Consider the following 24,509-nt stretch of genomic DNA (forward strand, 5'->3'; position numbering starts at 1 on the left):
TCTCTCCCCGTGACCGCGTGGATTTTTCTCCGGGTCCTCCGGTTTAACCCTCGACACTTCGAACCAACACGCGTTTAGACTATTCGGCTGCTACAACTTTCCACGTGGTAAGCCACTTGGTTGAGCAGTCATTGATGGCCAGGTCGCTTCTGAAAAAGAGCTGCATAGCTCAGTGGGCCTTAGCTAGTAAAATGAATAAAAACACGTGTTAGTATAGACATGCGGCAATCGTCCAGGCGCTCTGCTCTAAAGAATTAGAAAAAACAAGTTGCGCAGGTGATTTTTCCAATAATAAAATGATTGGCCGCTCAGTGGCTGTATAATTAATCAGGCCGGATTAGTTCTGCATGCAGAGAGAGCCGATCATAGTCTCCACTGGTGTAAACGATTGAACCTCACAGGTGATGGATCTCATCGACCAATGGGCTGGGATCATTGAATATCCTTCTTCTTTAGTGCTGCCTAACGGCGTGTGCGACTTCACGATGATATTGGTCCCGGTCTAGCACGGCGTGTAGAGTTTGTGCTGCTGTTGTTAATTGTAGCCATGTTTTGATGTTACTGAGCCATGTCGTTGTTGGCCGTCCTGGTCGTTTTTTCCCTTCGATTTTTCCTTCCAGGATTTGCTTTAATAGCTGGTATTTGTGGTCGTTTCGGGCAATGTGGCCTAGGCAGTAACACTTCCTGCTAATGATGGTCTTCAGCAGTTGCCTGTCAGTGCCCATATCTTGCAGAACTGGTGGTTTTGGCTGTCCATGGGATTTTCAGCAGGAGAGGTATATGTGTGTGTGTGTCTGCTCAGGGAGAAGGATAATCGCACTGGGTCCAAGGTTGCGGGAACTGGAGCACGGCAGCACGACGGGCAAGGAGGACACGAGGTGACCCAATCAGGATAACGACCAGAAGAGAGGCGTTGGTGTTCTAGGAAGAACCAGTCAGAGAGTTAGACTAAGTAAACCTCTCCACCTACTATAGACGTTGAGTGTGTTCATGGGCAGAGGGAAAGCCTCATGGGGTCCCCGCTCTGTGATTCGGGGAGCCTGGTGGGGGAGCCAACCGAGCAGCAGAGGCGAGCAAGCTCGGCAGTGGAAGGGCGCGACCCGAGTGCCTTGCCTTGCGTGTCCCGCTACAGAGCCTCCTGGGAGGAAAACTGGCACCGGTTTTGTGCGACAGAGCGTTGTAGTTGTACTCTTAGTCGAGCGTGCGTGCGCTGCTCTTTAGTGAGAGGTGCACGTCCTGAACCGTGGGTGATTTTCGCTGAGCTATGGACACGGGAGACGGTAACTGTGGACGCTTGGTGATAGTGGCACAGAACGGTGTGGAACGGATTGTGTCCGGTAGCTAACACGGGGCGAGTGCCCGGTGTGCGAGTGGGACTTCGAGCTGGTGCGTAGATGTGAGCCACAGCGAGCCGTCCCAGGGCTTCCCAAGTCTCGGTCGATGGGGCTCTAAGATGTATGAAATGCTCACACCAGGCTCCCAGTGTCTAAGCATGAGAGCCTCGGGCGGTGTTTGCGTGGCTAAACATACAATCTCATGAGTTGATAACGGGGCTAGTGACTGACAGCCTGTGTACCAACTGGCGGAGCTTGAGGTTGTGATGTGTGTGGTGTGTGAGCGCGCAATCGCGTCTGGGGTTGTGTTGGCGTAGCGGGGGGCTCGGGTCGTGCCGCCACTCTGCCCGTCTCTCTGTGTCGTGCCACGGGTTGAGCTCCGTCGTAGACGTGAACTCGGACCCCGAACTCGTCTCGGAACGCGGTTCCCATCCTCGCACCCCATGGTACCGACCTCAAGACCTCTTGGTGTAAACGTTGGATACATGAACGGAGGGCAAGGCTCCAGAGGACCCCTGCATTATCCCTGAGGTCTCGCACCCGAGCCTCCTGTGACGGCAACGCATTTATATTATTTGTCCGCTCCTCTTAAATTCCCACGTGTGGTGCTAAAAGCCACTTTCACGAGCTGTCGCGTGTCCCAGGCCGCCTCTAGACGAGACCTAATGACTCTGAGGGCTTGCATGGTAACGAAAACGATTTGGTCTGCCGTGGGTCTTGACGTAGGCTCCTTCATGCGAGCCGTTTGGTAGGGATGGGAATACTGTTGATGGGAGGGGGGAGGGTGTCTGTTTTGATTCAACACGTGTTTCGGTTTCTGAGCTGTCGTCGGGATGAGAACATCCTCTGCCACTTGCGGCAGGAGCAGCATTGCCTCCCTTTCATCGTTCTTGCATTCCACTAAAACTCTAAACTTCACGCTGGGCTTAATTTTAATGCAGTGCGGCGTAGAGTTTCTCGTTTTCAATAATCGCAAAGGCGGCTGCGACTTCCCACGTTAACGCGGAACGCTTAGGACTGCCTCGCCTAAGCACCACCACCACCACCACCACCCTCGGTTTAGAATTCAGTCCGGGCAGATTACGGAGCTGACAGCCATTACCTGTGCACCGCGTCAAATCGACCTCGTGATGAAGCCGTGAGTGCTGCATGTGCTCAGAGGCAAAGGTCCCCCGTGTAGCATGCGCCGACCGTTGGGGCAAGTGCTGTTACCGGGTGCTGGCCACACCATGGCTTGTCACACCGCACCAGGTACCCATTGAAAGGCTGAGTTGACCTGGGGGAGGGCCCTGCAACCCATTCGGATATCACCCGCCACTGATGGTAGCCGTGCTCTTCAACCAAACACTGGTTTCCCAGAACTGTACAAGCACCAATCACAACACTCATGCATACGTGAATGACGAGGTAAGTGGACTGAGTGACCGTGCGTGTGCGTGTGTGGTCGTACTATCGGTAGTGCTTTAAGAGGCTTCTTGCGGGATTATTGCGGCCCGGGGTCGCGCGAGGTCGGCCGCGCTCCGTTGAGGCCGAGGGATCTCCCCCAGCCCTCCGTGGATCGAGGCCGAGGGATCTCCCCCAGCGCTCCGGTCCCGACCCGAGGAGGGGGATCGTCGGTCTGCGCCAAATGCCGCTCCGTCGCTTTCTCGGAACGAGAGCCCACAACGACAGCTCTGGGAACTGGCAGGATGAAGGAAGCGGTGGCGGTGATGACATCCATGGCATTGCCCGTGATCACCACGTGTGTCTGTGATCTGTAACGTGGTTTATCATCGCGCGCTTGTTAACTGGCTCTCATGGATTTGGGCATTTTGACGAGGCCCCAGGCTGTTGTGTTCGCTGAACCTGCCGCACCGAAGTGTAAATCCACTGCTGGATGAGTCGCCCCGTCGCGCCCCCACCACGCCAATGCCGTGCGGGTCGTGGCTTTAATTTTGGCCCAACTTCTGTGCACGACTATCAGAGCGGATGGGTGAAGGGTGGGGAGCATTAGACCTGGGGAACCACAGAATGACGGTTTTAGAAAAAATGTTCTCCATAACACAGTTTTATTTGGGTTAGATCGCGTAAATATGTAATGTGTCGTTAAACCCGCCACCACCCGACACAGCCCACTAATAAGGGTTGTCATGTAAACAGAACGTGCCAATTCGTTACTAGTCCAGCACACCGGTTTGTTGGAGAGCCAAGCCACAACATTTACAATCTTAGTACGACGTTTCGACAGTAATTACAACCAGCTTCATCAGGCGACAGCCAGATTTGTGGAGAGGTCCACCTGTTTCGTTCCTTAGAGAGGTCGATGTGGTGACAACATTTGAGCACTCTAATTGCGCCAAGTGGGGGGGGGGGGGGTTAATGAATACATATACATTACTGGGTAACCATTGCCATTTGGGTTATGTGTTTGGTAATTAACTTACATTATGCGAATCCATTGTTCTTGTACTTCCTGTCGATTGCGTGTACTAAAATAGCCGTACCAACGGTAATCCCAATTGAAGTATGGTGACCTGTATAGGCGCGCGTTTAAACAATGTCTTGTTTGATTGGCTTCAAAGCGGCACTAAGTCTAGCTATACGAAAGGTTAAAATTATTTGTATTTCCCTCTTTCGATATATTCTCTAATTTAGCCTTGGCCAGTAGAACTAGTTTTGCACAAAATTTCAACGTTATCAGAAATCAATCGAGTGTCCTTGTCGGCACGCGTGTTTTGCCACTGCTGACTGATGTATTTGGTGAAAATGTTCTGCCACTTCCCGCTGCTGACGAACCCCGAGCATCGCCTCGTGCCCTCCCATGGCGGCCGAGCTTGCGTGGCAGTGAACTCCATCGGCGACTGGTGGGGCGACGCTGTGGTCATCAGAGGGCAGGGCAGCAGCACAATCCGCTGTACCGGGCTCTGCCCTCACTGCGATGCTCCACCCGCCTCCACCAACCAGCAAGGAACTTGCCGGATAACCCCGGTGACCTCCGAATGTCGTGGGGAGGCCCTCATCCAGCAGTGGACCGACGGGAGGCGTGCTGCTGTGCGTGCGTCTCTGATAAATATGAATATCAATACTAATACAAACAATATCATTTGTTCTATATAGCCTCGTCCATGCAAATTGCAACTCCCTCCATCGCTGAGTAGGAAACATAGACCGAACTGGAAGGCTGCCAGGCGGTGAGTGGGCGCTACCGACAATTGCTCTGCAGTTTGTTTTGCCGATTTAGTGAGCGGTGTTTAGTAAACGTGGGGGGAATTCGGATCACTCGGAGAACCCACGCATGCGAGGGGGCAACACTCTATCCCATTCAGACGGGACAGTTGATGTTAGTAATACAATAATAATAAATGAAAATAAATCAATTAAATCACAGCTAAATTTAGCTGTGACGGTCCCACCTGAAGACGAAGACTTGTGTTGCCTCCGAAACGTCGTGATTTAATTGATTCATGTTAATTTATTATTATTTTATTTCAAGTTTTTACCTACGTGACTTTACCGAAAAAAACTAAGAGTATGAATCCTTGCAGTCACGAAAGCTTCAAATCTAGAAGAAATTGATGTTAGTCCACACGTTGCTCTACTGCTTTCTTTTGGCAAAAAACCACGGTGATGGCTATTCGTCTGCGCTCACGGGAAAGCGATTTCGCAACATCTTTGCGATGTCCCACTAACCCTCGCTGATCCGCCAACCCTCAATGCTGTCTCTGGCGCTGGGTCACAGGCTACGTTATTCGCCACCCCCAAGAAAGGGAGGGGTGTGAGTATCCGACTTGCTCGCACCCTATAATCGCATGCAATTATCTTAATCAGACTGACGTTGCCTCCTATTATTCCTGTTCATCAACCTCCCATTAGCAGGCGCTCGAGTTAATGTCACAAATCGCGTTTACCCCACAAAGAGCACGCGGCAGACTCCTCGGGCGCCGCGCGCCGCTTCACATTGCCACCAAAGACGCTTTGTCGGACAGTGCAGTCACGTGACCTCGTCACATCGCAAAAACAAAAGTCATTGAGTGACACACGCGATCCTCTGCTGCTCGAATGAGCGTTGAAGCATTGTTGTCTCGTCTCCTCTTCACAGCCCTGCGGAGCCAGCGGTGGACATTTCACATTCATGTGGCGGGGGTGAGTCTACGATATCACAACCACTGACTTCCTCACAAAGTGGTACCTATTTTGTCGACACCAGAGGGCTGATGGGCTGAGTCAACCCCCACAACTCGGATTTGAACTCTGACTGCGAGCCGCCCGCTTTACCACTGAGTCACCCTTCCATTAGAAGTCCCACCACAGGGATATCCATCGGAGACGCACAAAGTCACCCTGCAATTGTTGTTTCAATATCAAATCGTCATAACTACCATCAGCCACGGCCCTCGTGCCAACAGGCCTCTACATAAAACGATTAAACGTAACAAGTTTTGATTTTACCAGCTAACCAACACCGACCTATGTAGATTTTTATTTTTTGCAGAAGCGTCCGGGCTCCAAGCGAAAGCTCTCTCTATGTATCTTGGTGATATCTGTCTGCTTATATGTCTGTCTATAGTTTTCTGGTTAGATTTTTTGTTGCTATTTCATTTATACCTGATGATGATTGCTTGTGTTGCAATCGAAACGTCGTATGCTATTATTTAATTTATTATTTTATCTTTACACGTGACTTTACCGAAAGAACCAAAGAAGAACGAATATTTTGTGCTTAACGGTGGGATCGACGGAAGCCCGGTAGCTTCAGGAATTCAGGAGCGGGTCACATTGTCTCTTGCATCTTTCATATCCTGCCCTGGGCTCCATGCCACATGACGCATTCGAGCAATAACGCGCGGCGTCGTAAACCCCCCTCCTCCCTCCCTCTCTCTCTCCATTCCTATCGATGATGCCCCTTTTGTCATGCGAAGGGAGCGTGGGAGAAGAGGTTTTTTGTTTGTCACGAGAATTCGAAAGATTCACAGAACTGGGCCATTGTTGCCCCCCAAGGCAGCTATTGGAAGAGAAAAAAAATCTGCACTGACTTGGTCCGCCGTTCTATCTGCGCCCTCCCGGGAGAGCGGCGCCTCTATAACGGGAGGCGATCGCTAGCGAGCCTTAATTGCGAGGGTGGAACGTGGACAAGGGCACGCGTTAATTATCTTCGACGACTTCGCGTGTCCTCCCACGCCTCGTCACAGAGCCCTGTTATTCAAATTCCGAGCGTGCTGCGGACAGGGGTCGGGGGTTGGGTCTGGGCAATGGTGACGGATGGGGGTGTCCGGGTTAGGGTTGGGTCATGCGTGATGTTAAGGGATGGATAAGTGTCGGGCTGGGGCCTTTGATTGGGATGGGATGAGGTTGCTGGATTATGGTCGGGGTTAATGTGTGTGAGCCTTTGGGTTTCGGATTGTGATGGGAGCAGAGGTGCTGGGTCTGGATTGAAGTTCGGATTGAGTGGAAGCGTTGGGGTTAAGGTCAGGAGTTAGGGATTGTTGCGAAGTGCGATGGGCATGGGTCTTTCTGTAAAAAATAAATAATGAAATTGGGCCCCTCTAGGCAATGCCCCCCCCCCCCTTGCAGTATCACCGCCTGCACCCTCAGTAGCTACGCCACTGGGGTGTGGTTAGGGATGAGGCATTAGAAATGAGACCAGGATGGAGCGTCTTGGCCGCGTTAATCTGGGTACTGGAGGGGGGATTGTATGGATGGGTGAATGCTTGGAATAATACGGACGGATCAAGGGAATCGGCACAAACATGAGACGCCAATGAAATGGGTTTGACAAGAACGCATCGCAAGACGAGATTATGGACGAGACTGGTGACGGAACGATATCCAAAGGAGAGGGGGAATGCGTCCAAGAGGACCGTGGCGATGGAGCGATTAAGTCGGCTCGTGTGCAGGAGTGGCGTGGATGACGACGCTGGGCCATGAAGGAGGCCTGCATTCGGCAGCGGATAGACAATGGCTGATGATGTTGATGCCATTTTGATCAACAGTTCAGTGGTGCCCTGACAAGGCTTCCTTGCCGTCACGTGGCTCGCACGATGATTGCGAGGCAATGAATCGCCGCGCCGGAGAGGGAAGTTGCGCGCTCATTGCGCGCACGCCGCGCCACGCACCGCACGGGCGAGTGCGGCCACGGCTCGTTGATTGCCCCCTCCCTGCGTGGCCCGCACCTGCGACAAACAACTCCGCGACTCGCCCACGTGACAGACAGGCTGCCCCCACGTGTGCCACCACCGCAAGAGCCGCCACAGCATGCGGAGGGCAGCCTCGTGGCGCAGGGTGTTGTGCTGCAGGAGGATGTATGTCCGCTCATGATTCGCTCGGCTGCGCTGGGTTTTTTTAGAGGGGGGGGGGGAGGGGGGCTGCTGCACGGATTTCTTGGGCGATGCGGATTACCAGAAGCGCTTTTCCTGGAACTGGCGATGTATTGCTCGGAGCCCGGCAAGGAGGCTGGGGTGGGAGAGACTCGCGGATTTACGAGCGCGTGAATGGAAACAAGCTGGCGCGCCAGTGCTGTGAGCGAGCCTCCTCGCCGTTCGGACCACGAGCTCCGGTCCTCGCGATCCACATTCGGAGAGGAGGGGGGGGGGGTCAGCACCGTAGCGTCGGGGGGAGGCGAGTGGAGTGGGGTGAGGCCCCCCGACTGCAACAAGCTGAAATTATTTATAAAGTAAAAGCAGCATCGGTGTAACATCATTTAACACCGGTGGCAATCGTGCGATGGACATCGCGGCCTTTCCTCGTCTGCACACGAGGCTCGCAGCCGCAGCAGACCCCACGGGGCGCAGACCCCACGGGGCGCAGCGGCGCAGAGAGCGCTGCGGCGACTTCGTCCGCGTGGCGTCTGCGTCGTGACCCCCCCCCACCCCTCGCCTCGTCTCCCTGCGCCCCTCGGGTTGGGTTCGCCTCTCCGCGTTGACCGCCGCCTCCGTTCAAGTAGCCGATGCACCGAAACACGTTGCCTGGTGACTGAAAAATCAAAGCCCCCCCCCCTCCCCCCACTTGATGTGGAGACGGCGGATTTAAATTGAGTGATTTGCATATCTTTAATAAACGGGGCAAGAAATGGGTGTCCAGCACCACGCCGGACCGCCTTTGTCTCTCCAGTGTTATTGTTCGCACACTGCACCAGATGCTAATTTAATCCCGAGTCAACCTAGGCAAGACTCGGAACCGGTTCGCACATTCGTCACCGATGTTGGCTGCGAGCGGCAATCGAAACTCGCGCCGCCGGATTCATGGCGCGGTGCACGAACCGCCGCTGTCCACTTGGTGAGCTGTTGGCGAGTTTATTGACTCGAGGGTTTTGTCGTCTTGCAGTGAACTCGTGGGCAAGTGGCCGGGGCCACTGCTGCAAGGAAGTTGAAGGGGCCCCGTCGCGTTAACCTTCACGAGCCCAGCGCCGCCGCCGCTGCCGCTCGCGAACTGCGCCGCCGGGCGGCTTTACGCTTGGACTCGGGGTGAGAATGTCCCTTGCTACAACTTGTTAATGAAGGAGGTCCATTGCCCGACGCGTCGCCTATTGGATGTATATTCCTTTTTTGAAGGGCCGTGTTATTGACGAACGCGGTGAGCTCGGTGTTTGTGCCAATGCCGTGGTAGACGACTCATTTGTTTACGTGCTACTCGGCAGTCGGCGCCTGGGCCCAATGTGACCCCATGTGACCCCATGGGGCCCAATGTGACCCCATGGGGCCCCATGGGACCTACACACTGCACTGCTGCACCGCCTGCACTCTACACTGCTGCACAGCCTGCACTCTACACTGCTGCACCACCTGCACTCTACACTGCTGCACCGCCTGCACTCTACACTGCTGCACCACCTGCACTCTACACTGCTGCACCACCTGCACTCTACACTGCTGCACCACCTGCACTCTACACTGCTGCACCACCTGCACTCTACACTGCTGCACCACCTGCACTCTACACTGCTGCACCGCCTGCACTCTACACTGCTGCACCACCTGCACTCTACACTGCTGCACCGCCTGCACTCTACACTGCTGCACAGCCTGCACTCTACACTGCTGCACCACCTGCACTCTACACTGCTGCACCACCTGCACTCTACACTGCTGCACCGCCTGCACTCTACACTGCTGCACCACCTGCACTCTACACTGCTGCACCACCTGCACTCTACACTGCTGCACCACCTGCACTCTACACTGCTGCACCACCTGCACTCTACACTGCTGCACCACCTGCACTCTACACTGCTGCACCGCCTGCACTCTACACTGCTGCACCACCTGCACTCTACACTGCTGCACCGCCTGCACTCTACACTGCTGCACCACCTGCACTCTACACTGCTGCACCGCCTGCACTCTACACTGCTGCACCACCTGCACTCTACACTGCTGCACCGCCTGCACACTATCTATTGCTACAGCGATGCACGGTGCCGCGCATGAGAAGACGCGGGCGGGCGGGCGAGGCGGGGGGTGTGTGGCCGTGATGAAAGGAGGGAGGGAGGTGCGGACTCCCGGGCGAGGCTCGCGAATTGATCGCCGCTCTGATACCCCGGGCCGCGGGTTGACTTCTTAATAACCGCGCCCGCGAGAACCGCGGTTATTAATATTGTCGGCCCCGGCACTCGCTTCAATTTCGTCCGTTTCGTCTCCTCCTCGTCCTCCTCCTATCGCCCCCCCCCCCATCTCTCGGGAATCGCGGAGCGCCGCTGTCGCTTGCGCGGAGCCGATGTTCGTCAACGAAGGTGGCGGGCGCCTCTTCCCATCCGGGGGGCTGGCGGGCGACGTGGCGCAGAAAGGAGACGACGCCGAGCGAGTCGGAGTGGCACGTGCGGGAACGTCGCCTGCACGGGCGATGGGGCGGGCAGGTCCGAGCGCACGGCCGTGCTCACTGCGCGTTCATGGCTGCGGTGCTGCAGTTAGTGAACACCTCGTCAAGCATGCTGCTGGGGGCAGGAGACTTGTCAGGAACGCTACTGGCCAGTGCCTGGCTAGGTGCATGTTGAGGCGGCTGGGCAGCAAGGGTGGAGCGAGCGACGCTCCCAACAACGGGCAGAGCGCCGGGCAGCAAAACCGCAGCGGCGGCACAGTGAGCAGTGCAGGGGGTGCATCTGCCAGTCATCCCAGGCGGTCAACTCATCACAGCTGGGTCTATCCCGGGACCTCCTGCCAGCAGCGAGCCTTCCACACGGCACGTGACGGTCTCAATGTGCACGTAGACTGGCACGCGCGCTGTGGTGAGATCACCGTCGCTTCGTGGCGAATGACGTCTGTTGTTGTTGAGCCCCCCCCCATCTCCGCGGCGATAGCAAGTGGCGTCAGCACGACGACGACTCGGTGGGCTGGGGAAGGTCTCGCGCGTCACTGATGTCGGCTGCGGGTGGGAGTCAAACTCAGGATTCCACATTCACGTCACAACCTGCTGACCACTGCACCACCCCCCCCCCTTTAATTTGATTGTCAGGTACTAAATCTAAAAGCGTGTATGTTTTGCACCCTTTATTAATGATAAACTCCGTTTGCTATCGCGCAATTAAAACAAGGCCTCAAAGCGCTTTTGCATAAAGCGTGGGTTGTGGAGAGAGCCCTGCAATTCGAACGGGTGAGTCTTAAGACGCGATTTAAGAAGTGTCACAGACTCGGAGTCCCTAATGGACTGAGGAAGGGAATTCGACAATCGCGGAGCTTGGCTGCAGAAATCTCCCACAGAGGAACAAAGTTGGCTCTTTGAATAATGATCAGAAGAGCAGAAACTGCGGATCTTAAGTTTTCAGTGGAATATACAACTTGAGCAGATCGGTGGTGAGATATTTAGGAGCCAGCTCATTCAAGGCCTTAAACGTGGTAAGAAGAATCTTAAAGTCGATGCAGTACTTCGCAGAGAGTGCCAGTAGGACAGAATAGGAGGTATATGGTCACACGATTTAGATCTGGTTAAAACCCGTGCAGCTGAATTTGGGATATTGTATATTTTAATATCGTGGAAGAGTAGGCGAAAATCTATTTTATATATAGAGACTGTCTATCTCCAGTGGAGGTCCGCCGCAGTGGCGTGAGCAGGCACTTGCAGGGCCGCGCTTTTACCTCTAACATATTTTTTGCATATCCCAGTATGCCGCACACAACTGGAAGGCAATGACATTCTCCATGAAATTAAAAGAAAATTAAAGCTTCGCCGATATTGGGGTCGTCATTATATCGCTGTCATGCACGTTTGTGATGAGTGCGAGATTATCTGCTCGGTTACGGCGCAATGGGCAACTCCGCTAATTACGAGTTGCGGTGATTGGCACCTCCTGCCCGCGAGAGACACTTCTCATTGGTGGAACAAAAAAACATTCTCCGTGACTGTCCGCGAACAATTTGAGCAGCAAGAGGCGTGCGTGACCGAGGAATGAAATGTCATTAACTGCAATTTGCTTTGGTGCAAAGGCAGAGAGCGGTGAGATGTTGAGACATGCCCCTCCCCCCCGCCCGTCCCATTCTTCCACAGCCCCTTCCCCCCCTCCCCCCTCCCCCCTCAACACGTCGACCGAGTCCTGAGCAGCAAGGTCACAACTTTGCATGCGGTGGTCAGAGCAAAGTCGTTCGATAGCTGCAAGTCCAACGCTTGCTCGGAGTTGGATTCGAAGTGCGGGGTCTCTCGCGCGCGACGCTTTGGGCGTCTGCACGTGGAGAATCTCTCCCCCCCCCCCCCCCCCCCATTAATGCGGCACCGCCCATCGCTGCGTGTGAGTGCGTTGGGGGAGCGGTAGTGTCGCGGTCAGCGCGCTGCGCTATGAACTCTACGACCCGAGTTCGATTCCCGCTCACAGCCAACATCAGTGTCGACTATTTGAACCGGTCCTGGGCCTGCCCTAGGTCAACTTGGCCTCAAATGAGTACCTGGTGCGGTGTGCGAACATCGCCACTAGGAAGACAAAGGCGGCCGGTCGTGGTCTTAGCCGCCCACCCCCCTCGTGTGCCTTCCCGGCCTTCATAGGTGCTCGCTACGAGCACTTGCCCCAACAGTCTGTGAAAGGCTGCACGGGGGGGGGGACCGGATTTGTCTTTGCCTCTTTTCCGCGAGCAAATGAATGATCTATTCCCCGCGTCTCCAGAGCGGCGGCAGCCGTGGCGAGGCCGGGGAACTGGGGGCCGACCTCGATGAGACGTCGATGCGAGGCCTCGGCACCCGAGGCGGCGCGAGCCGCGATTGGATCGGACGCCGCGCTCGAGTCGAGCCGCAACTTCACCTTCTCAAATACATCAGAGGAACGTAAGATTGCAAATTAGAAAAGCTGAGAGAGAACATCGCCGATCTCATTCCCCTGGACGCAGCCTCGGATATGATTGCGCGCGTCTGAGCGCATCGCTCAGATGGGTTAGTTACATTTCCCTCGTTTCGAAATTTTGAAGCCATTTCTATTTATAATGCAGAAAATTAAACCGAGTCGACGTGCATCAGCTGCCTGTCAATGAGACGGTGTTGTGTGGGGTTGTTTCTGACTGGTGCTGAGCAGAACTGGCCCTCTGGAAGGGCGACTCCGTGGCGCGAGCCGCTGGAACGTGACGGCGAGAATGAGAATCGGCACGCGGCTCGCCCAGCAGGGCTGCAATGAGTCTCGGTGACAGAGTTCACGAGAGTCTCTGTGTGTGTGTGTTGTGTTTGAGACGAAATACACTATACCGTAAGAAGCACAGTGCACACACAAGAGAATGTCAACTTGAAATGGATAACATTGTCAGCAACCCACTTTCCGTACTGCCCCATCTACTATCCATCTCCATGTCTACGAATCGCCAGTTCCCGATTCTCATGGACCTCTTGCCACTATAGGTGGTAGGGTGAACACATTTTTGGAGGGTAGTAGCAGTGAAGCGGGGGAGGGGTGAATAGAACATCTTGTTAGATTAAAACATTTGTAAAAAAAGCCATTTATTTAGTTAGTTATTTATTTTGAATATGTATGTCTGGAAATGAGAGAGTTCAAGGTGTTGCCACTCGCGAACCACGTGGTTAACCCGACGCGTCCCAGGTTACGGGTCCACCGGTCACGCCGGCCTGCCACGTGCTCCGCCAGTTGACCGTGACCTTGTGACCTTGTGACCTTGTGCGCCGAGTCCGGCTTCGAGGGGGCCGCGGGGGGAGGGGGGGCGCGGGAGGGGGCGGTTGGGGTTGCGATGCGGGCTGCGCGTGATTCACGTACGCCGGTGAATAGATGGAGGAGGCTAAGGAAGACCCGCTACGCTCTCGCCATCCGCTGGCCACGATTACCAGCGAGGTTTCTCGTGTCGGCGGGCACTACCGCGGCCGGAATACAAATCGCAACGAATCTCCATCCTCCCGGCGGGCGCGTGCGGTGGGGGGGGGGTGTTAGGAGGGGGCGGGGGTACGTGGAGGATGCGGCTACTGCCGTGGCCTCGTGGTTTCGCGCCGACTGCCTCTGCCGAGGAAGCTGCGTCCGTCCGCCCAGTGAGCAATGCTGCGCGATGGAGATTCTTCAAAGTGCCCGCAAAAAAAGTCTGTCTGATGTGCGTGCAGATCTTACCGCATTCTCCAGACTATAAGACACTTCTCAAAGTAAGACTCACCCCACCCAGACCTGTGGTCCATGTGAGCAAAGTCATAACAATATGGTCAAACGACAAAGGGAAATGTCGCCCGTATAGCCATAGATTGTCGGGGCAAGTGCTGTTAGCGAACACCTATGAAGGCTGGCACGTCACACGAGGGAGGTGGGTGGCAAGAACCACTCCCCACCGCCTTTGTCTCCCTAGTGGCAATGTTTTCACACCACACCGCACCATTTGAGACCGAGTCGACCTAGGGAGAGGCCCAGGACCAGTTCAGATAATTGTCACCCGCGTTGGCCGTGAGCGGGAATCGAACCGCCGGGTTCGTAGCGCGATGCGCCAACCACTGCTCCACCGCTCCCCGAACATAGTCACACACGCACATACCGGATTGTAAGACGCATCTCCATCTTGTGCTTTAAAATACAGGGGGCGGAGGGTAACGGTTAATCTTGCACTCCGCAGAAGGCGTGTTGTGTCATGTGCAACCTTCAAACATGGGTTGGCGTGTGTGTGTGGCCGGGTGTTCTCCGGGTGTCTATAATGGCCATGTCAGAGACCCGGAGTCAGTACCGTTGGGATTGAATCCCCGTTGCAGTCGCTGATCGCGATGTAACAGAGGACGATCGAGCGTAGCGAGTTGATGACTCGGCTCGGTCGCCAGCGACGGCACGCAAGACCCGTCCTCATTAGGCGTGGATTGTCGCTGAATCTGGCCCAATTGTAGCTCAACATTGTGACCGGCACCCGCGTGACAGGCCTCGTAGGGCGGCGAGACACGCGGCGCGGCTCGGAGCAATCTCAAGGGACCACAAGCAGTGGTCGCGGTGGCATCCAACGTGGTCGCGGTGACACGAGGCGATGTCACGCCGCTCGCTGTGAGGGTCCAAGTACAAATGTCTTTGTCTTTTGACTTTACGCTCGGAGCACAGTTGGAATATAATAAGTATTACTCTTTGGTTCTTTCGGTAAAGTCGCGTAGGTAGAAAAATGAAACAATGTTTTATTTCTGTCTCCGTGACTTTGCCGAAAGAACCAAAGAGTATGGATTCCTGCAGTCACGAAAGCTTCAAATGGAAGTAATAAGTATTATTATAATTTACAGTCGTGTATCAATGCACTGCTGGATGATGGCCTCCCCCAAGTTCTGTCGGCCATGGGGGCTGTTTGCCTGTGCTTCACCGTGGCTGGTCAGTACGGGTTGGTGAAGAGGAGGGAACCCGGTCTGGTTCAGATATCACTCGCCACTGATGTCAGCCGTGGGCGGGTCGAAATTGAACTCGGGTCACCGGGTTTACGGCGCGGTGCACCAACCACTCCGCCCTCACTCAGTTTTTGTCAAATCTCGCCAAAGAGACGCAGAAACTGGGCCAGCGTGCGGGCGTGAGCCACAGGCCACGATTCCCAACACAGCCGTAAGAACGTCCTCCGTCTCCGCGTGATCCCGCCGGCTATCAGACAGCTCACGTGCCCCCGCACGACAATACCCATGTTTAACGAAAAGCACGTGGCCTTCAGCATGTGGCTCTCTCTGAACAGAAACAATCCGAAGCACTCTCTTCAGTAAATATCACATTTGAATGTGTCCCTTACAAAGAAACACAATCTTCCACCGTCCGTTATCCCCCCCCTCCCCCCACCAAGACATCGTCCCCGCCTCGCCCTCTCTCCTCGACGTCCGACCTCCCGCCGGCACAGCCCGCGGCTTCTCAGCGTAACGAGGGGCGCCCACGCCGGCGACGGCTTCAATCAGCGCCGCAGTGGCCACGCTGGCGGCAGAGTCGACGCAGTTCCACTGCGGGCCGCGCGCGCGCGAGTCCCGTGACGGCGATGGTGGAGGCGCCGGCCGCTGGCCCCCGCAGCCACGCGGCTTCCAAACCTCACGACGACGCTCGCTCGCTCGCTCTCACAATGCTGGAATATTCCCCGCTTGGCTCGTTGGGCCACGCCGCCACCCCCATGTCTGCATTCAGGGCCGGGTTTTTAAAACGTGGAGTTATTTATCGAGCAGCCTCGATAATGACGACGCGTCGATTTGTCGATTCGTCGTCTTTGCATTCTGTTATACGGCAGCAGGGAAAGGCAGCGGTGGTGGAACGCGTTCGAGTCGACGAAACCAAGGAGACGCCGCTGCGTGGATCGCAACAAGAACAAGAGCAGCAGCAGCGTCTTCTAGAAGCTCGCGGCCTCCCCTGCCACTGCAGACAGCACAACCAACGTCAACAAATCGCCGGCCGAATGTCCAACAAAGGATGTCCCTGCCTTGGTGAGTGAGCAGCGGTGAGCACGGGGCCCTTCTCCCCAGGGCCAGCGTGATGTGAACGTCGGCCCTCGACGCCGCGAACGATGCAGACGAACAACGAGGGGTGCATCTCTGGTGCAACATGCGATTTATTTCGTCGATTCCGTTGTGAGTGCTAAGGCATGCACTGCACTGTGCGTGAACATCGGGGACAGCGGGCAGCGCGTTGCGCTACAAACCTGGCGACCCAAGTTCGATTCCCGTTCACGGCCAACGCTGGTGATTCTCTGAACCGGTCCTGAGCTTCTACTAGGTTGACTCGGCCTCAAATGAGTACCTCGTGCGGCGTGTCAACATCGCCACTGAGGAGACAAAGGCGGCCAGGCGTAGTGCTGTCCGCACCCCCTTGTGATGCCGTGGCGGCCTTAGGTGCTACTCGCTAACAGCACTTTCCCCAAAAGTATGTTGAGGCTACACGGGGGGTCTTTGTCTTTGTATGGGGGATGCACAATGAAGGTGCGTTGTATGGAGATGATAATGCTGCTTATGATGCATTTTGGCTGGAATGAAATGAAGCAGCCAGAACAGCTAAGGCAGTAGAAATGATAATACAAACGAGATGAGAAACACGGAGATAATAACATGTATAATGCTTCAATCAAATTGCGCCTCTTAATCGTAATAAGTCGAACACACGCATGCAGTGTGTGTACGTACAGGGGAATGTAGCGGGCAATATTTGTAGAAACAAGACGAAACAAAACAAATACGCACGACACGTTGGGTCTTGAGTCGAATCGCCAAGGTGTGTGGACCAGGAGGTGGCAACCGTGAAGAGGCTTCCGTTTAGCGGACATCGGCGAGTGACGTTGGTCGTGAAGGGTTCTAGTTCTGCTCGGTGTTTTGTGCTATGAGATTGTCATTGTTGTCAACGGGATAATATTCAAGATCACTCGTTGAATGGAGCATTAGCAATGCTCACGAGTGAGCAGATTATATACTCACAAGACTCAGCCCATCACCACTTTCGAGTCGGTAAAGTCACTCCAACTTTGTAAAAAGCCCAAAACTGAATTTTCTCTGGAGGTGCCTCGTCCTGTACAGCCAGGTCCGCCCCTAGGGGCTGCGGGGCCCGGGGCAAGTCCCACCGTGCCGCCCCCCCCCCCCCGACTTCAGACTCAACTTGAAGTATTACATCGGAGCGCGCGGCCCCCCGAAACACAGGGCCCGGGGCGCTCGCCCCATTCGCCATACTCTCGGGACGGCTCTGTGTACAGTCCAGTCCCTGTTGCCTCTCCACTGCAGATGAGGAGTTCCCCACGCGGTGCGCGTGGCGACGGGGAGTTTGTTGACCATTCTTCACCCGTACGTGACATTGCCACCCATGACTCTGGACCACCAACAGCGATGAGTTGAACAGGGAGCCAATGTCACTTGGATCCTTGAGACGGCCCCGTCCTTCACCTCATCCACCGCCCTCCTCCCTGTCTCTCTCTCTCTCCTCCCCCACGCCCCATGCTTTCCACACATCTCCTTCCAAGCCCAGCACTCTGCCAAGCCACAGGCATCCTTAATCGCAAGCAGACATCATCGCGGGCTGATATCTGCCGCCAGACGATGGAGAAGCCGCCCTCCCCACGGCGCCCCCCCCCCCCCCCCCGCTTTGTTTAAAGTTCGGAGCTTCTCCAGCGGACGGTGGCACAGGACGCCGCGACACGGACGAGGGGAGACGACGTCTGGCAGCCCCCCGCCACCCCGTCCCCCCTATTCGCGCCCCCCACTCCACTACTACCCCCCGCACCCCTCCCCCAATCCAATCGCATCATGGAGCTTGCAGGGGCTGCTCCCCGCGGGACAGACGCTGCCGCTTGCCTCGTGTGACTCCCACCACCACCACCACCACCCAGCCAACTCGCGGCCCGAGTCGCCCCGTGCGTTCTAATTGCGTTGCTGACAATCACCATCATCACATCATCATCGTCACATCGCCGTCGTAGTCACCCTGCAGTGATGACGATCGCGCTGTCCGCGATGCTGGCGGCCGCCGCCTGGGCCGCCGTGGGGCCCGCAGTCTCGGCCCGCCGCAGAGGAGACGCGCGCCACGACCTCCTGGTGGCGGACCACACCGAGCAGCGACTCGCCACCCTCGAGGTTCGCTGCGCGTGGCCCGGGTCCCACTCGCAACCGTCACCCGCGATGGCATTCGACTCGCGAATCCGCGTCTCTTTTACACTTCGGCGCGATAGTCACCATCCTCTTGTATATCTGATTTTGTGTTTCTGTAACTTGATTGTAAATGTTATTACAACCGATCGGTCTCAGCAATAGACACCTTACGGCTGCAGGAGCGCGTGTCCTATTATTTAACATCGACTATGTCCACGCGGCATTCTCCGTTTGTCGCGCGACGCAGTTGTTCTGCCTACGATTCTTCATTGTTTCGCTGCCGTGCTTAACTTGTTTAGCCTTCGTCATGTTGGTGGCCCAGGCCCCCTCTTACTCCATCCCCGTCTCTTTGATTTCGCAAGCTGGTGACACAACAGCATCTTAAGACTTAGACACGGGCTGGTTCGTGGCGCCGCCTCTGCAGCCACTCGAGTCGATAGAATTCGGACATTCGAGGGGAATCGTCGATTCCTGAGCCGAGTGGCACGATCCTGAGGGCCGTATTCTCAACCCACGACTCGGCTCAGCCCCGAGTCGCTCAGTTGTTTCTAAGGACGCGCGACTGAGTGGCTCGGCTCAGACTCGGCTCTTGGAAACTCTGATCACGGTTGGAACAACGCTGACAGCTCCGGAACAATATTGATTACTATCAACCTATGTTTATTTTACCAGTTAAGGCCCACTGAGCTATACGGCTCTTTTTCAGTAGCGACCTGGTTATCACAAATGATCTCTCAACGAAGTGGCCCATCATGTGGGAATGTATAGCCGCCAAATGCTTTAAACGCGTGTTTCTAAATGTGGAGGGAAAAATCGGAGGACTCGTCAGGGTCAGGATCAAATCCGCGACCTCTTGTATACCAAGCGATGTAGTTAACATCTCGCCACCTGGATCAAGTTAAGCGTGGCTTTGAGTCATGACTCACTTGAGCCAGAACCCGGCCTGAGTCGAGCCGTGGCTCAGAGTCGGGCCCTGGCTCGTCTGGGGGGCGGCGTCCAGGAGATACCGGGCAAGGCCGTGGTTGTGCAGGGACCCTCTTGAACAAGGAGTCTTGAGACTCAGAGAGGCTTTCCTGAGTTCATGAAGTCAAAGTTATTTACTGCTCGAATGAGCATTGGCGCGGTGCTCGTTTCATGTTTACAGCCCAGAGCCAGTGGTGGAAACTCCTCCCTCCTATCGCGGGAGCGAGTGTTTGCGTAGGTCAACCACTATTGACTTCCCCCCACAGCCTCCTACTCACTCTATGATGGGCTGAGTCAACCCCAAGTCAGCATTTGAACTCGCGACATTCGCCCTGCCGCTGAGCCACGTGACCTGTTCATGAAGTGCGCCGGTTCGGTCTTTGTTTACTCCGTTTCCAGGAACTGTGTGGGCGGTGCAGTTGAATCCGTGACCATTGTTAATGTCAGAACAACACAGTAGCGGGGCGATTTCATTATTTACCGAACCTGTGGCTACGCAATAGGCGCGTTCGTTTAGACGGCGGTGCCTTCTCTCTCTCTCTGGTCAATGTGGTTTAATTATCCGCGTGCACGCTCGGACCCGATAGCAGAGGTCGAGAATAATGACGGAGTCGCAGCGAGGCGACGCTCGCGCAGGAGACGGAGCGGGTGGCTTCTTACATCACGGGGTGGCGAGGAGATGGTGGCGGCCTGGGGAGGCATTCTTCATCCAGCAGTGGATTTATCGTGGCTGCTGATGATGATGATCGTGTCACGCCCAGTTCGCTCGCTGGAGAATGTTGGCGAAGACGCGACTCTGTTCCCATCACTGACCAGGCTTGCGCCTGCTTAACTTCGACAGCCATCGACATCCGGAAAATAATTTGGATATAAGCGATAGGGATTCTATATTTAGTGTATGCTCATATATATCCGTATGTAGAGGGTATCTCTAAGTACTGGAATGCACAGGCTTTTGTAATTCCACGACTGAATGAAGGCTTCTGCAATTCGTGTCAGTGGTGGGGTGTTTGGCCATACTTCACCATCGCGAGTTGGTTAAGTGGGCATGCTCAGAACAGGTTCAAATATCACTCGCCACTGATCAGCCGTGGCCAGGAACATAACCTACCAGGTTCATAGCGCGGTGCGCTAACCACTGCGCCACCGCTCCGTCGGGTGAATTGATGCTGCGGCGCTGAATTGAATCCACGGGGGGGGGGGATGGGTTTTGGTTTGGGCGTCGAGTGGGCCGGTCTCCATTGGCTGCACAGCCTCCTTGCTCAGTAGGCGAGTCACACGCGCACGCGCTCGCACGCGCACGTGCGCACACTCGCAGGCACGTAGACACCCGCACGCACGCGCACACATGCACGTACGCGCACGTGCGCACACTCGTACACGTGGGAGGGAGCTGTGAGGACCAGAGGTGCACGCAGCGTTGGGGGCAAAATAATCCGTTGCACCCGGTCATCTCACCTCTGGCATCGTTAAACAGCCCATCATCCCGCCAGGGTCGATACAATGGGTACCATTCTGTGGGGAAGTCAACAGTGGTTGTCCTATGGATAAACTCACCCGCTACCACAGGAACGTGGAATTTCCACCACTGCCTCAGGTCCGTAAACAGGAGGTGAGCACCGCTGCCTGAATGCTCATTTGATTCAGAAATCGCTGTCTCTTGATTGTGTGTACGTTGAACTTTTTTAGCACCGTACGTAGCCAACCGTGCTAATCAGAGATGCGGGGCAAGGAGCCATCGTGAATGTTTACCTCTGGGTGCGCCACTGATGTGGGCCGCGGAGGACGGAAGGGCGGGGGGGATAGTGGCTCGGTGCTGGTGGCGGGGGGAGCGCGCGGGGGGGGGGGCGGTATCCCCACTGCCACCCCCCCTCCCCCGCGCCCCCCCCCCCTGGGTTAGGTCGAGGGGCCGCCGCCGCGTGCGCGAGCGGCCAATGTGAATAATTGAACGCCTCGCAGTCGCCCGGGCGACGCGGGTTCCGTCTCCCATTGGCTGCGGCCGCCGACCTTGGTGTTGAAAATCTGGGGGTGGGGGGCCCGGGGGGGGGGGGCTCTGGCAAGGAAGAGATTTTATTTTTCCGTGCCCCAGAATAACCCCGCTTCGAAATGAAATACTGTGGTTTATATACTTATATTATATATATATAAACCTGAGCTCCCTTCGGTGCAGAGATCATTGCTTCCTCTCGAATCACGCCACGGGTCATCATTCCACTGCGTGGGGAAGTCCGAATTGGTTGTCCTATCTCCTGAAATCGACACCCTCCACCATGGGAATATGGAATTGCCGCCACCGGCTCAGGGCTACGAACGGGAGATGAGCACCGCCACAATGCTCCTTCGAGTTGGAGATCGATGTTGGCTGCGATGCCACGTGGGGCGGATCCATTGGGCCTTGACAACATACGGAACAAAATACAAAAGGGTGCACAGAGAAGCGTGGATATGTTCACGCGGGGAGTTGCACCGAGGGACAGGAAGAGGGACACGTGGATTAGACGACGCACGCGAGTCGCATTGACCGCTAAGAAAAATGGGACTTGGGCAGGACGCGTCGCCCGGGTGGTGACCGGTGGTCGAGTCTCGCGACGACGGAGCGGCAGCCAAAGCCATCTCCACAAAGGATGTCCCCTCTCACGTCTCATGCTGATGGCCACGATGAGTGACTGTGGTAATGAGCACGTGGGCCTCAGTGTCACCCTGTCCCGTGTGTCGGGGTGTTCACTCTATCCCCGTGTGTCGGGGTGTTCACTCTTTCCCCGTGTGTCGCGTAGGACCGAATGGACAAGGTCTACCAGGATGTGGACACGGTGGTGCGGCAGTACCGCGACTTCGAGGTGGAGATTCTGTCTCGCCTCGAGACGATGTCCCACGAGGCCCAGCACGGCAACCACTGGTGGGACGGCATGCAGGTAACCACACGTGGCAGGTAACCACACGTGGCAGGCAACAACACGTGGCAGGTAACCACACGCGGCAGGTAACCACACGTGGCAGGTAACCACACGTGGCAGGCAACAACACGTGGCAGGTAACCACACGCGGCAGGCAACCACACGTGGCAGGTAACCACACGTGGCAGGTAACCACACGTGGCAGGTAACCACACGTGGCAGGCAACAACACGTGGCAGGTAACCACACGCGGCAGGTAACCACACGTGGCAGGCAACAACACGTGGCAGGTAACCACACGCGGCAGGCAACCACACGTGGCAGGTAACCACACGTGGCAGACAACCACACGTGGCAGGTAACCGCACGTCGCAGGCAATCGCACGTGACAGGCTGGGAACCACACGTGACAGATTGAGAAGGCGCAGGTGGGTTAATGAACGCCGAACGCGTGCCTCCGCGAGCCAGTGCCTCGGCGCTCAATCTGCATCCGCGTTTCGTGTCAAAGGTGACGCACGTGAGCGGGACACCCGCAGGCCGCTCCCGTTTCAAACGATATCGGCGGCACGCGGGAAGAGAGATGCGGAGGCCGCCGTGGCGAACACGACGCGTGGGCTCGCTGGCACGGACACCTGGAACCCCACGGCGCGGCTGCTCGTCAGCTGCGTCAGCAGCGCCGTCGACTGCCGCACGGCAACTTTTTGCGTGGATGCACATCGGGCTTGGAGAGCACAGATGGTTCGCTGAGAGCCGTCACCGCGGGAGGATAACAGATGAGGTGGCTGGGTGGCTCAGGTGGTTCCCAACGGACGTGTCCCAACTCACCGAACCGCCTGCACTCAATGCAGGTTTCAGCCGCCCGTGGTCAATCCGGGTCCTCGAGTGCGGCGAGTTGATGGTCTCATCCCGGTGACCCAACGACTGCACGAAATGTTTTCTTAGAATTCGCGTGCGGCTTCGTGTAGGCGATTTGAGTTATGCGAGTGGAGCATCTGGGAATTGATTGATATGCGGTAATTACTCTTTGCAGAGGACAGAGAGGATGTGTCCCGAGTGTGACTGAAGAGGCCTGCTGAGTGACTTCCTCATTTCAGCCGAGTCTGTCCACGTTGGCGACCACAGCTGGCACACCACATCCAGTATCGTGTCCGCGATGGCTGTGGTGACGACGAGTCACGTGCCACCTCCTGCAGTCGACCAGTGACCCAACACATATTTAGTATAACAAATCATTAGTAAGCCCTGCGCATAAGTAAACGCTCAACATCATATGTTAGGGTCGTTGTTCAGCACTGTGGCCACACGTGAACATTCCACATTAAAGGGAATCAAGCAGAAGGTAAACGGCAAAGTAATCACCAAGAAGAGTCGCGAATTAACGCGACAACCCACGGGGCGTGGTGTGCAGGCCAGGTGAGTGAGTTGACCCACTGGGCGTGGTGTGCAGGCCAGGTGAGTGAGTTGACCCACGGGGCGTGGTGTGCAGGCCAGGTGAGTAAGTTGACCCACGCTGCGTGGTGTACAGGCCCGGCTGAGCGAGTTGGAGAAGGCGATGGAGGGAATGGACAAGAGGACAAACTGCGACGATGTTTGCCGGTCACGTGCTCGGCCGGACGGCGCCGGGCAGCCGGCGTCACGGGCGGGCAGCAGCGGCGGCTCTCCGGCGCCGCGGCAGGAGCAGAGGCTGCACCAGCAGAGTCCCGGGCAGGGGGGCAAAGGGCAGGGGGGCAGCGTCTCCCTGCCCGGCCTCACCATCAAGCTCGGCTCACCCACCAAGGCCGATGGAAAGTTTGCAAACACGACGCTCGCTGGACCGGCAGACGTTTCTAAGAGGTTTGAGACTGCGTTTGGCGGTGTCTCTGTGCACGATTCATCGACCCTAATCGATCGTTCTCACGCCAGGCGCGATACGCAACGTGTGGTGCAGTTCACTCGACAAGACGCAAACGGTCGGCTCGCGTTACGCGAGGCAGTAAAAACGCGACGACACAAACGAGATGCTAAAATTAGATAATAACAACGCATTATTGAGTCAGATTGACACCCAGAATCTGGGCCATTCGGGGGACGGCTTAAGGAGAGACTCGCCCAGATGTCTAGAGCAAACTGCGGACCTAGCTCGTGACTGACAGCAGATGCTGTCGTGAGGGAAACAAAATCTGACAATCCACTGCTACTTTTCCTGTTTGATTGATGATAGTTTGTGGTTTGTATTTTAAAAAATATGTTTAAGAGAAAAAAATGTCCCTGCCTACTAATAAATCGGGCCCTATTTGTGTTCATTATCCATCGCCGAGTCGATAGATGTCTGTGGCGCGGTTCTGCGATTCCCAGATTGTTGATTTCCGTCTCGCGCATCTGCCTCTACGCACTTGCGGTTCCCGCTGCGCCACGT

At 55.8% G+C, this 24,509-nt stretch overlaps 1 protein-coding gene across 9 annotated transcripts in view; it reads left to right on the plus strand.

Annotated features, from left to right (window-relative positions):
- LOC144933950 (olfactomedin-like protein 3) overlaps window positions 1–24,509 on the plus strand; it is an 82,305-nt gene that overhangs the window by 51,796 nt on the left and 6,000 nt on the right. For 2 of the 9 annotated variants that reach the window (XM_078859296.1, XM_078859295.1), the window contains exons 3-4: window positions 21,995–22,132; window positions 23,640–23,947. In XM_078859296.1, coding sequence (XP_078715422.1) covers window positions 22,001–22,132; window positions 23,640–23,947 — 440 coding nt within the window. In that variant the 5' untranslated portion in view covers window positions 21,995–22,000. Of the gene's footprint in view, window positions 1–5,426; window positions 5,457–8,633; window positions 8,774–9,784; window positions 10,531–12,393; window positions 12,552–15,922; window positions 16,116–17,847; window positions 18,243–21,994; window positions 22,133–23,639; window positions 23,948–24,509 lie in introns of those variants that run through there. The other 7 variants (XM_078859291.1, XM_078859292.1, XM_078859297.1 and 4 more) reach the window with 7 other exon arrangements.

This window comes from Lampetra fluviatilis, chromosome 8 (genome assembly GCF_964198595.1).
Source record: "Lampetra fluviatilis chromosome 8, kcLamFluv1.1, whole genome shotgun sequence".
Lineage (NCBI taxonomy): Eukaryota > Metazoa > Chordata > Hyperoartia > Petromyzontiformes > Petromyzontidae > Lampetra > Lampetra fluviatilis.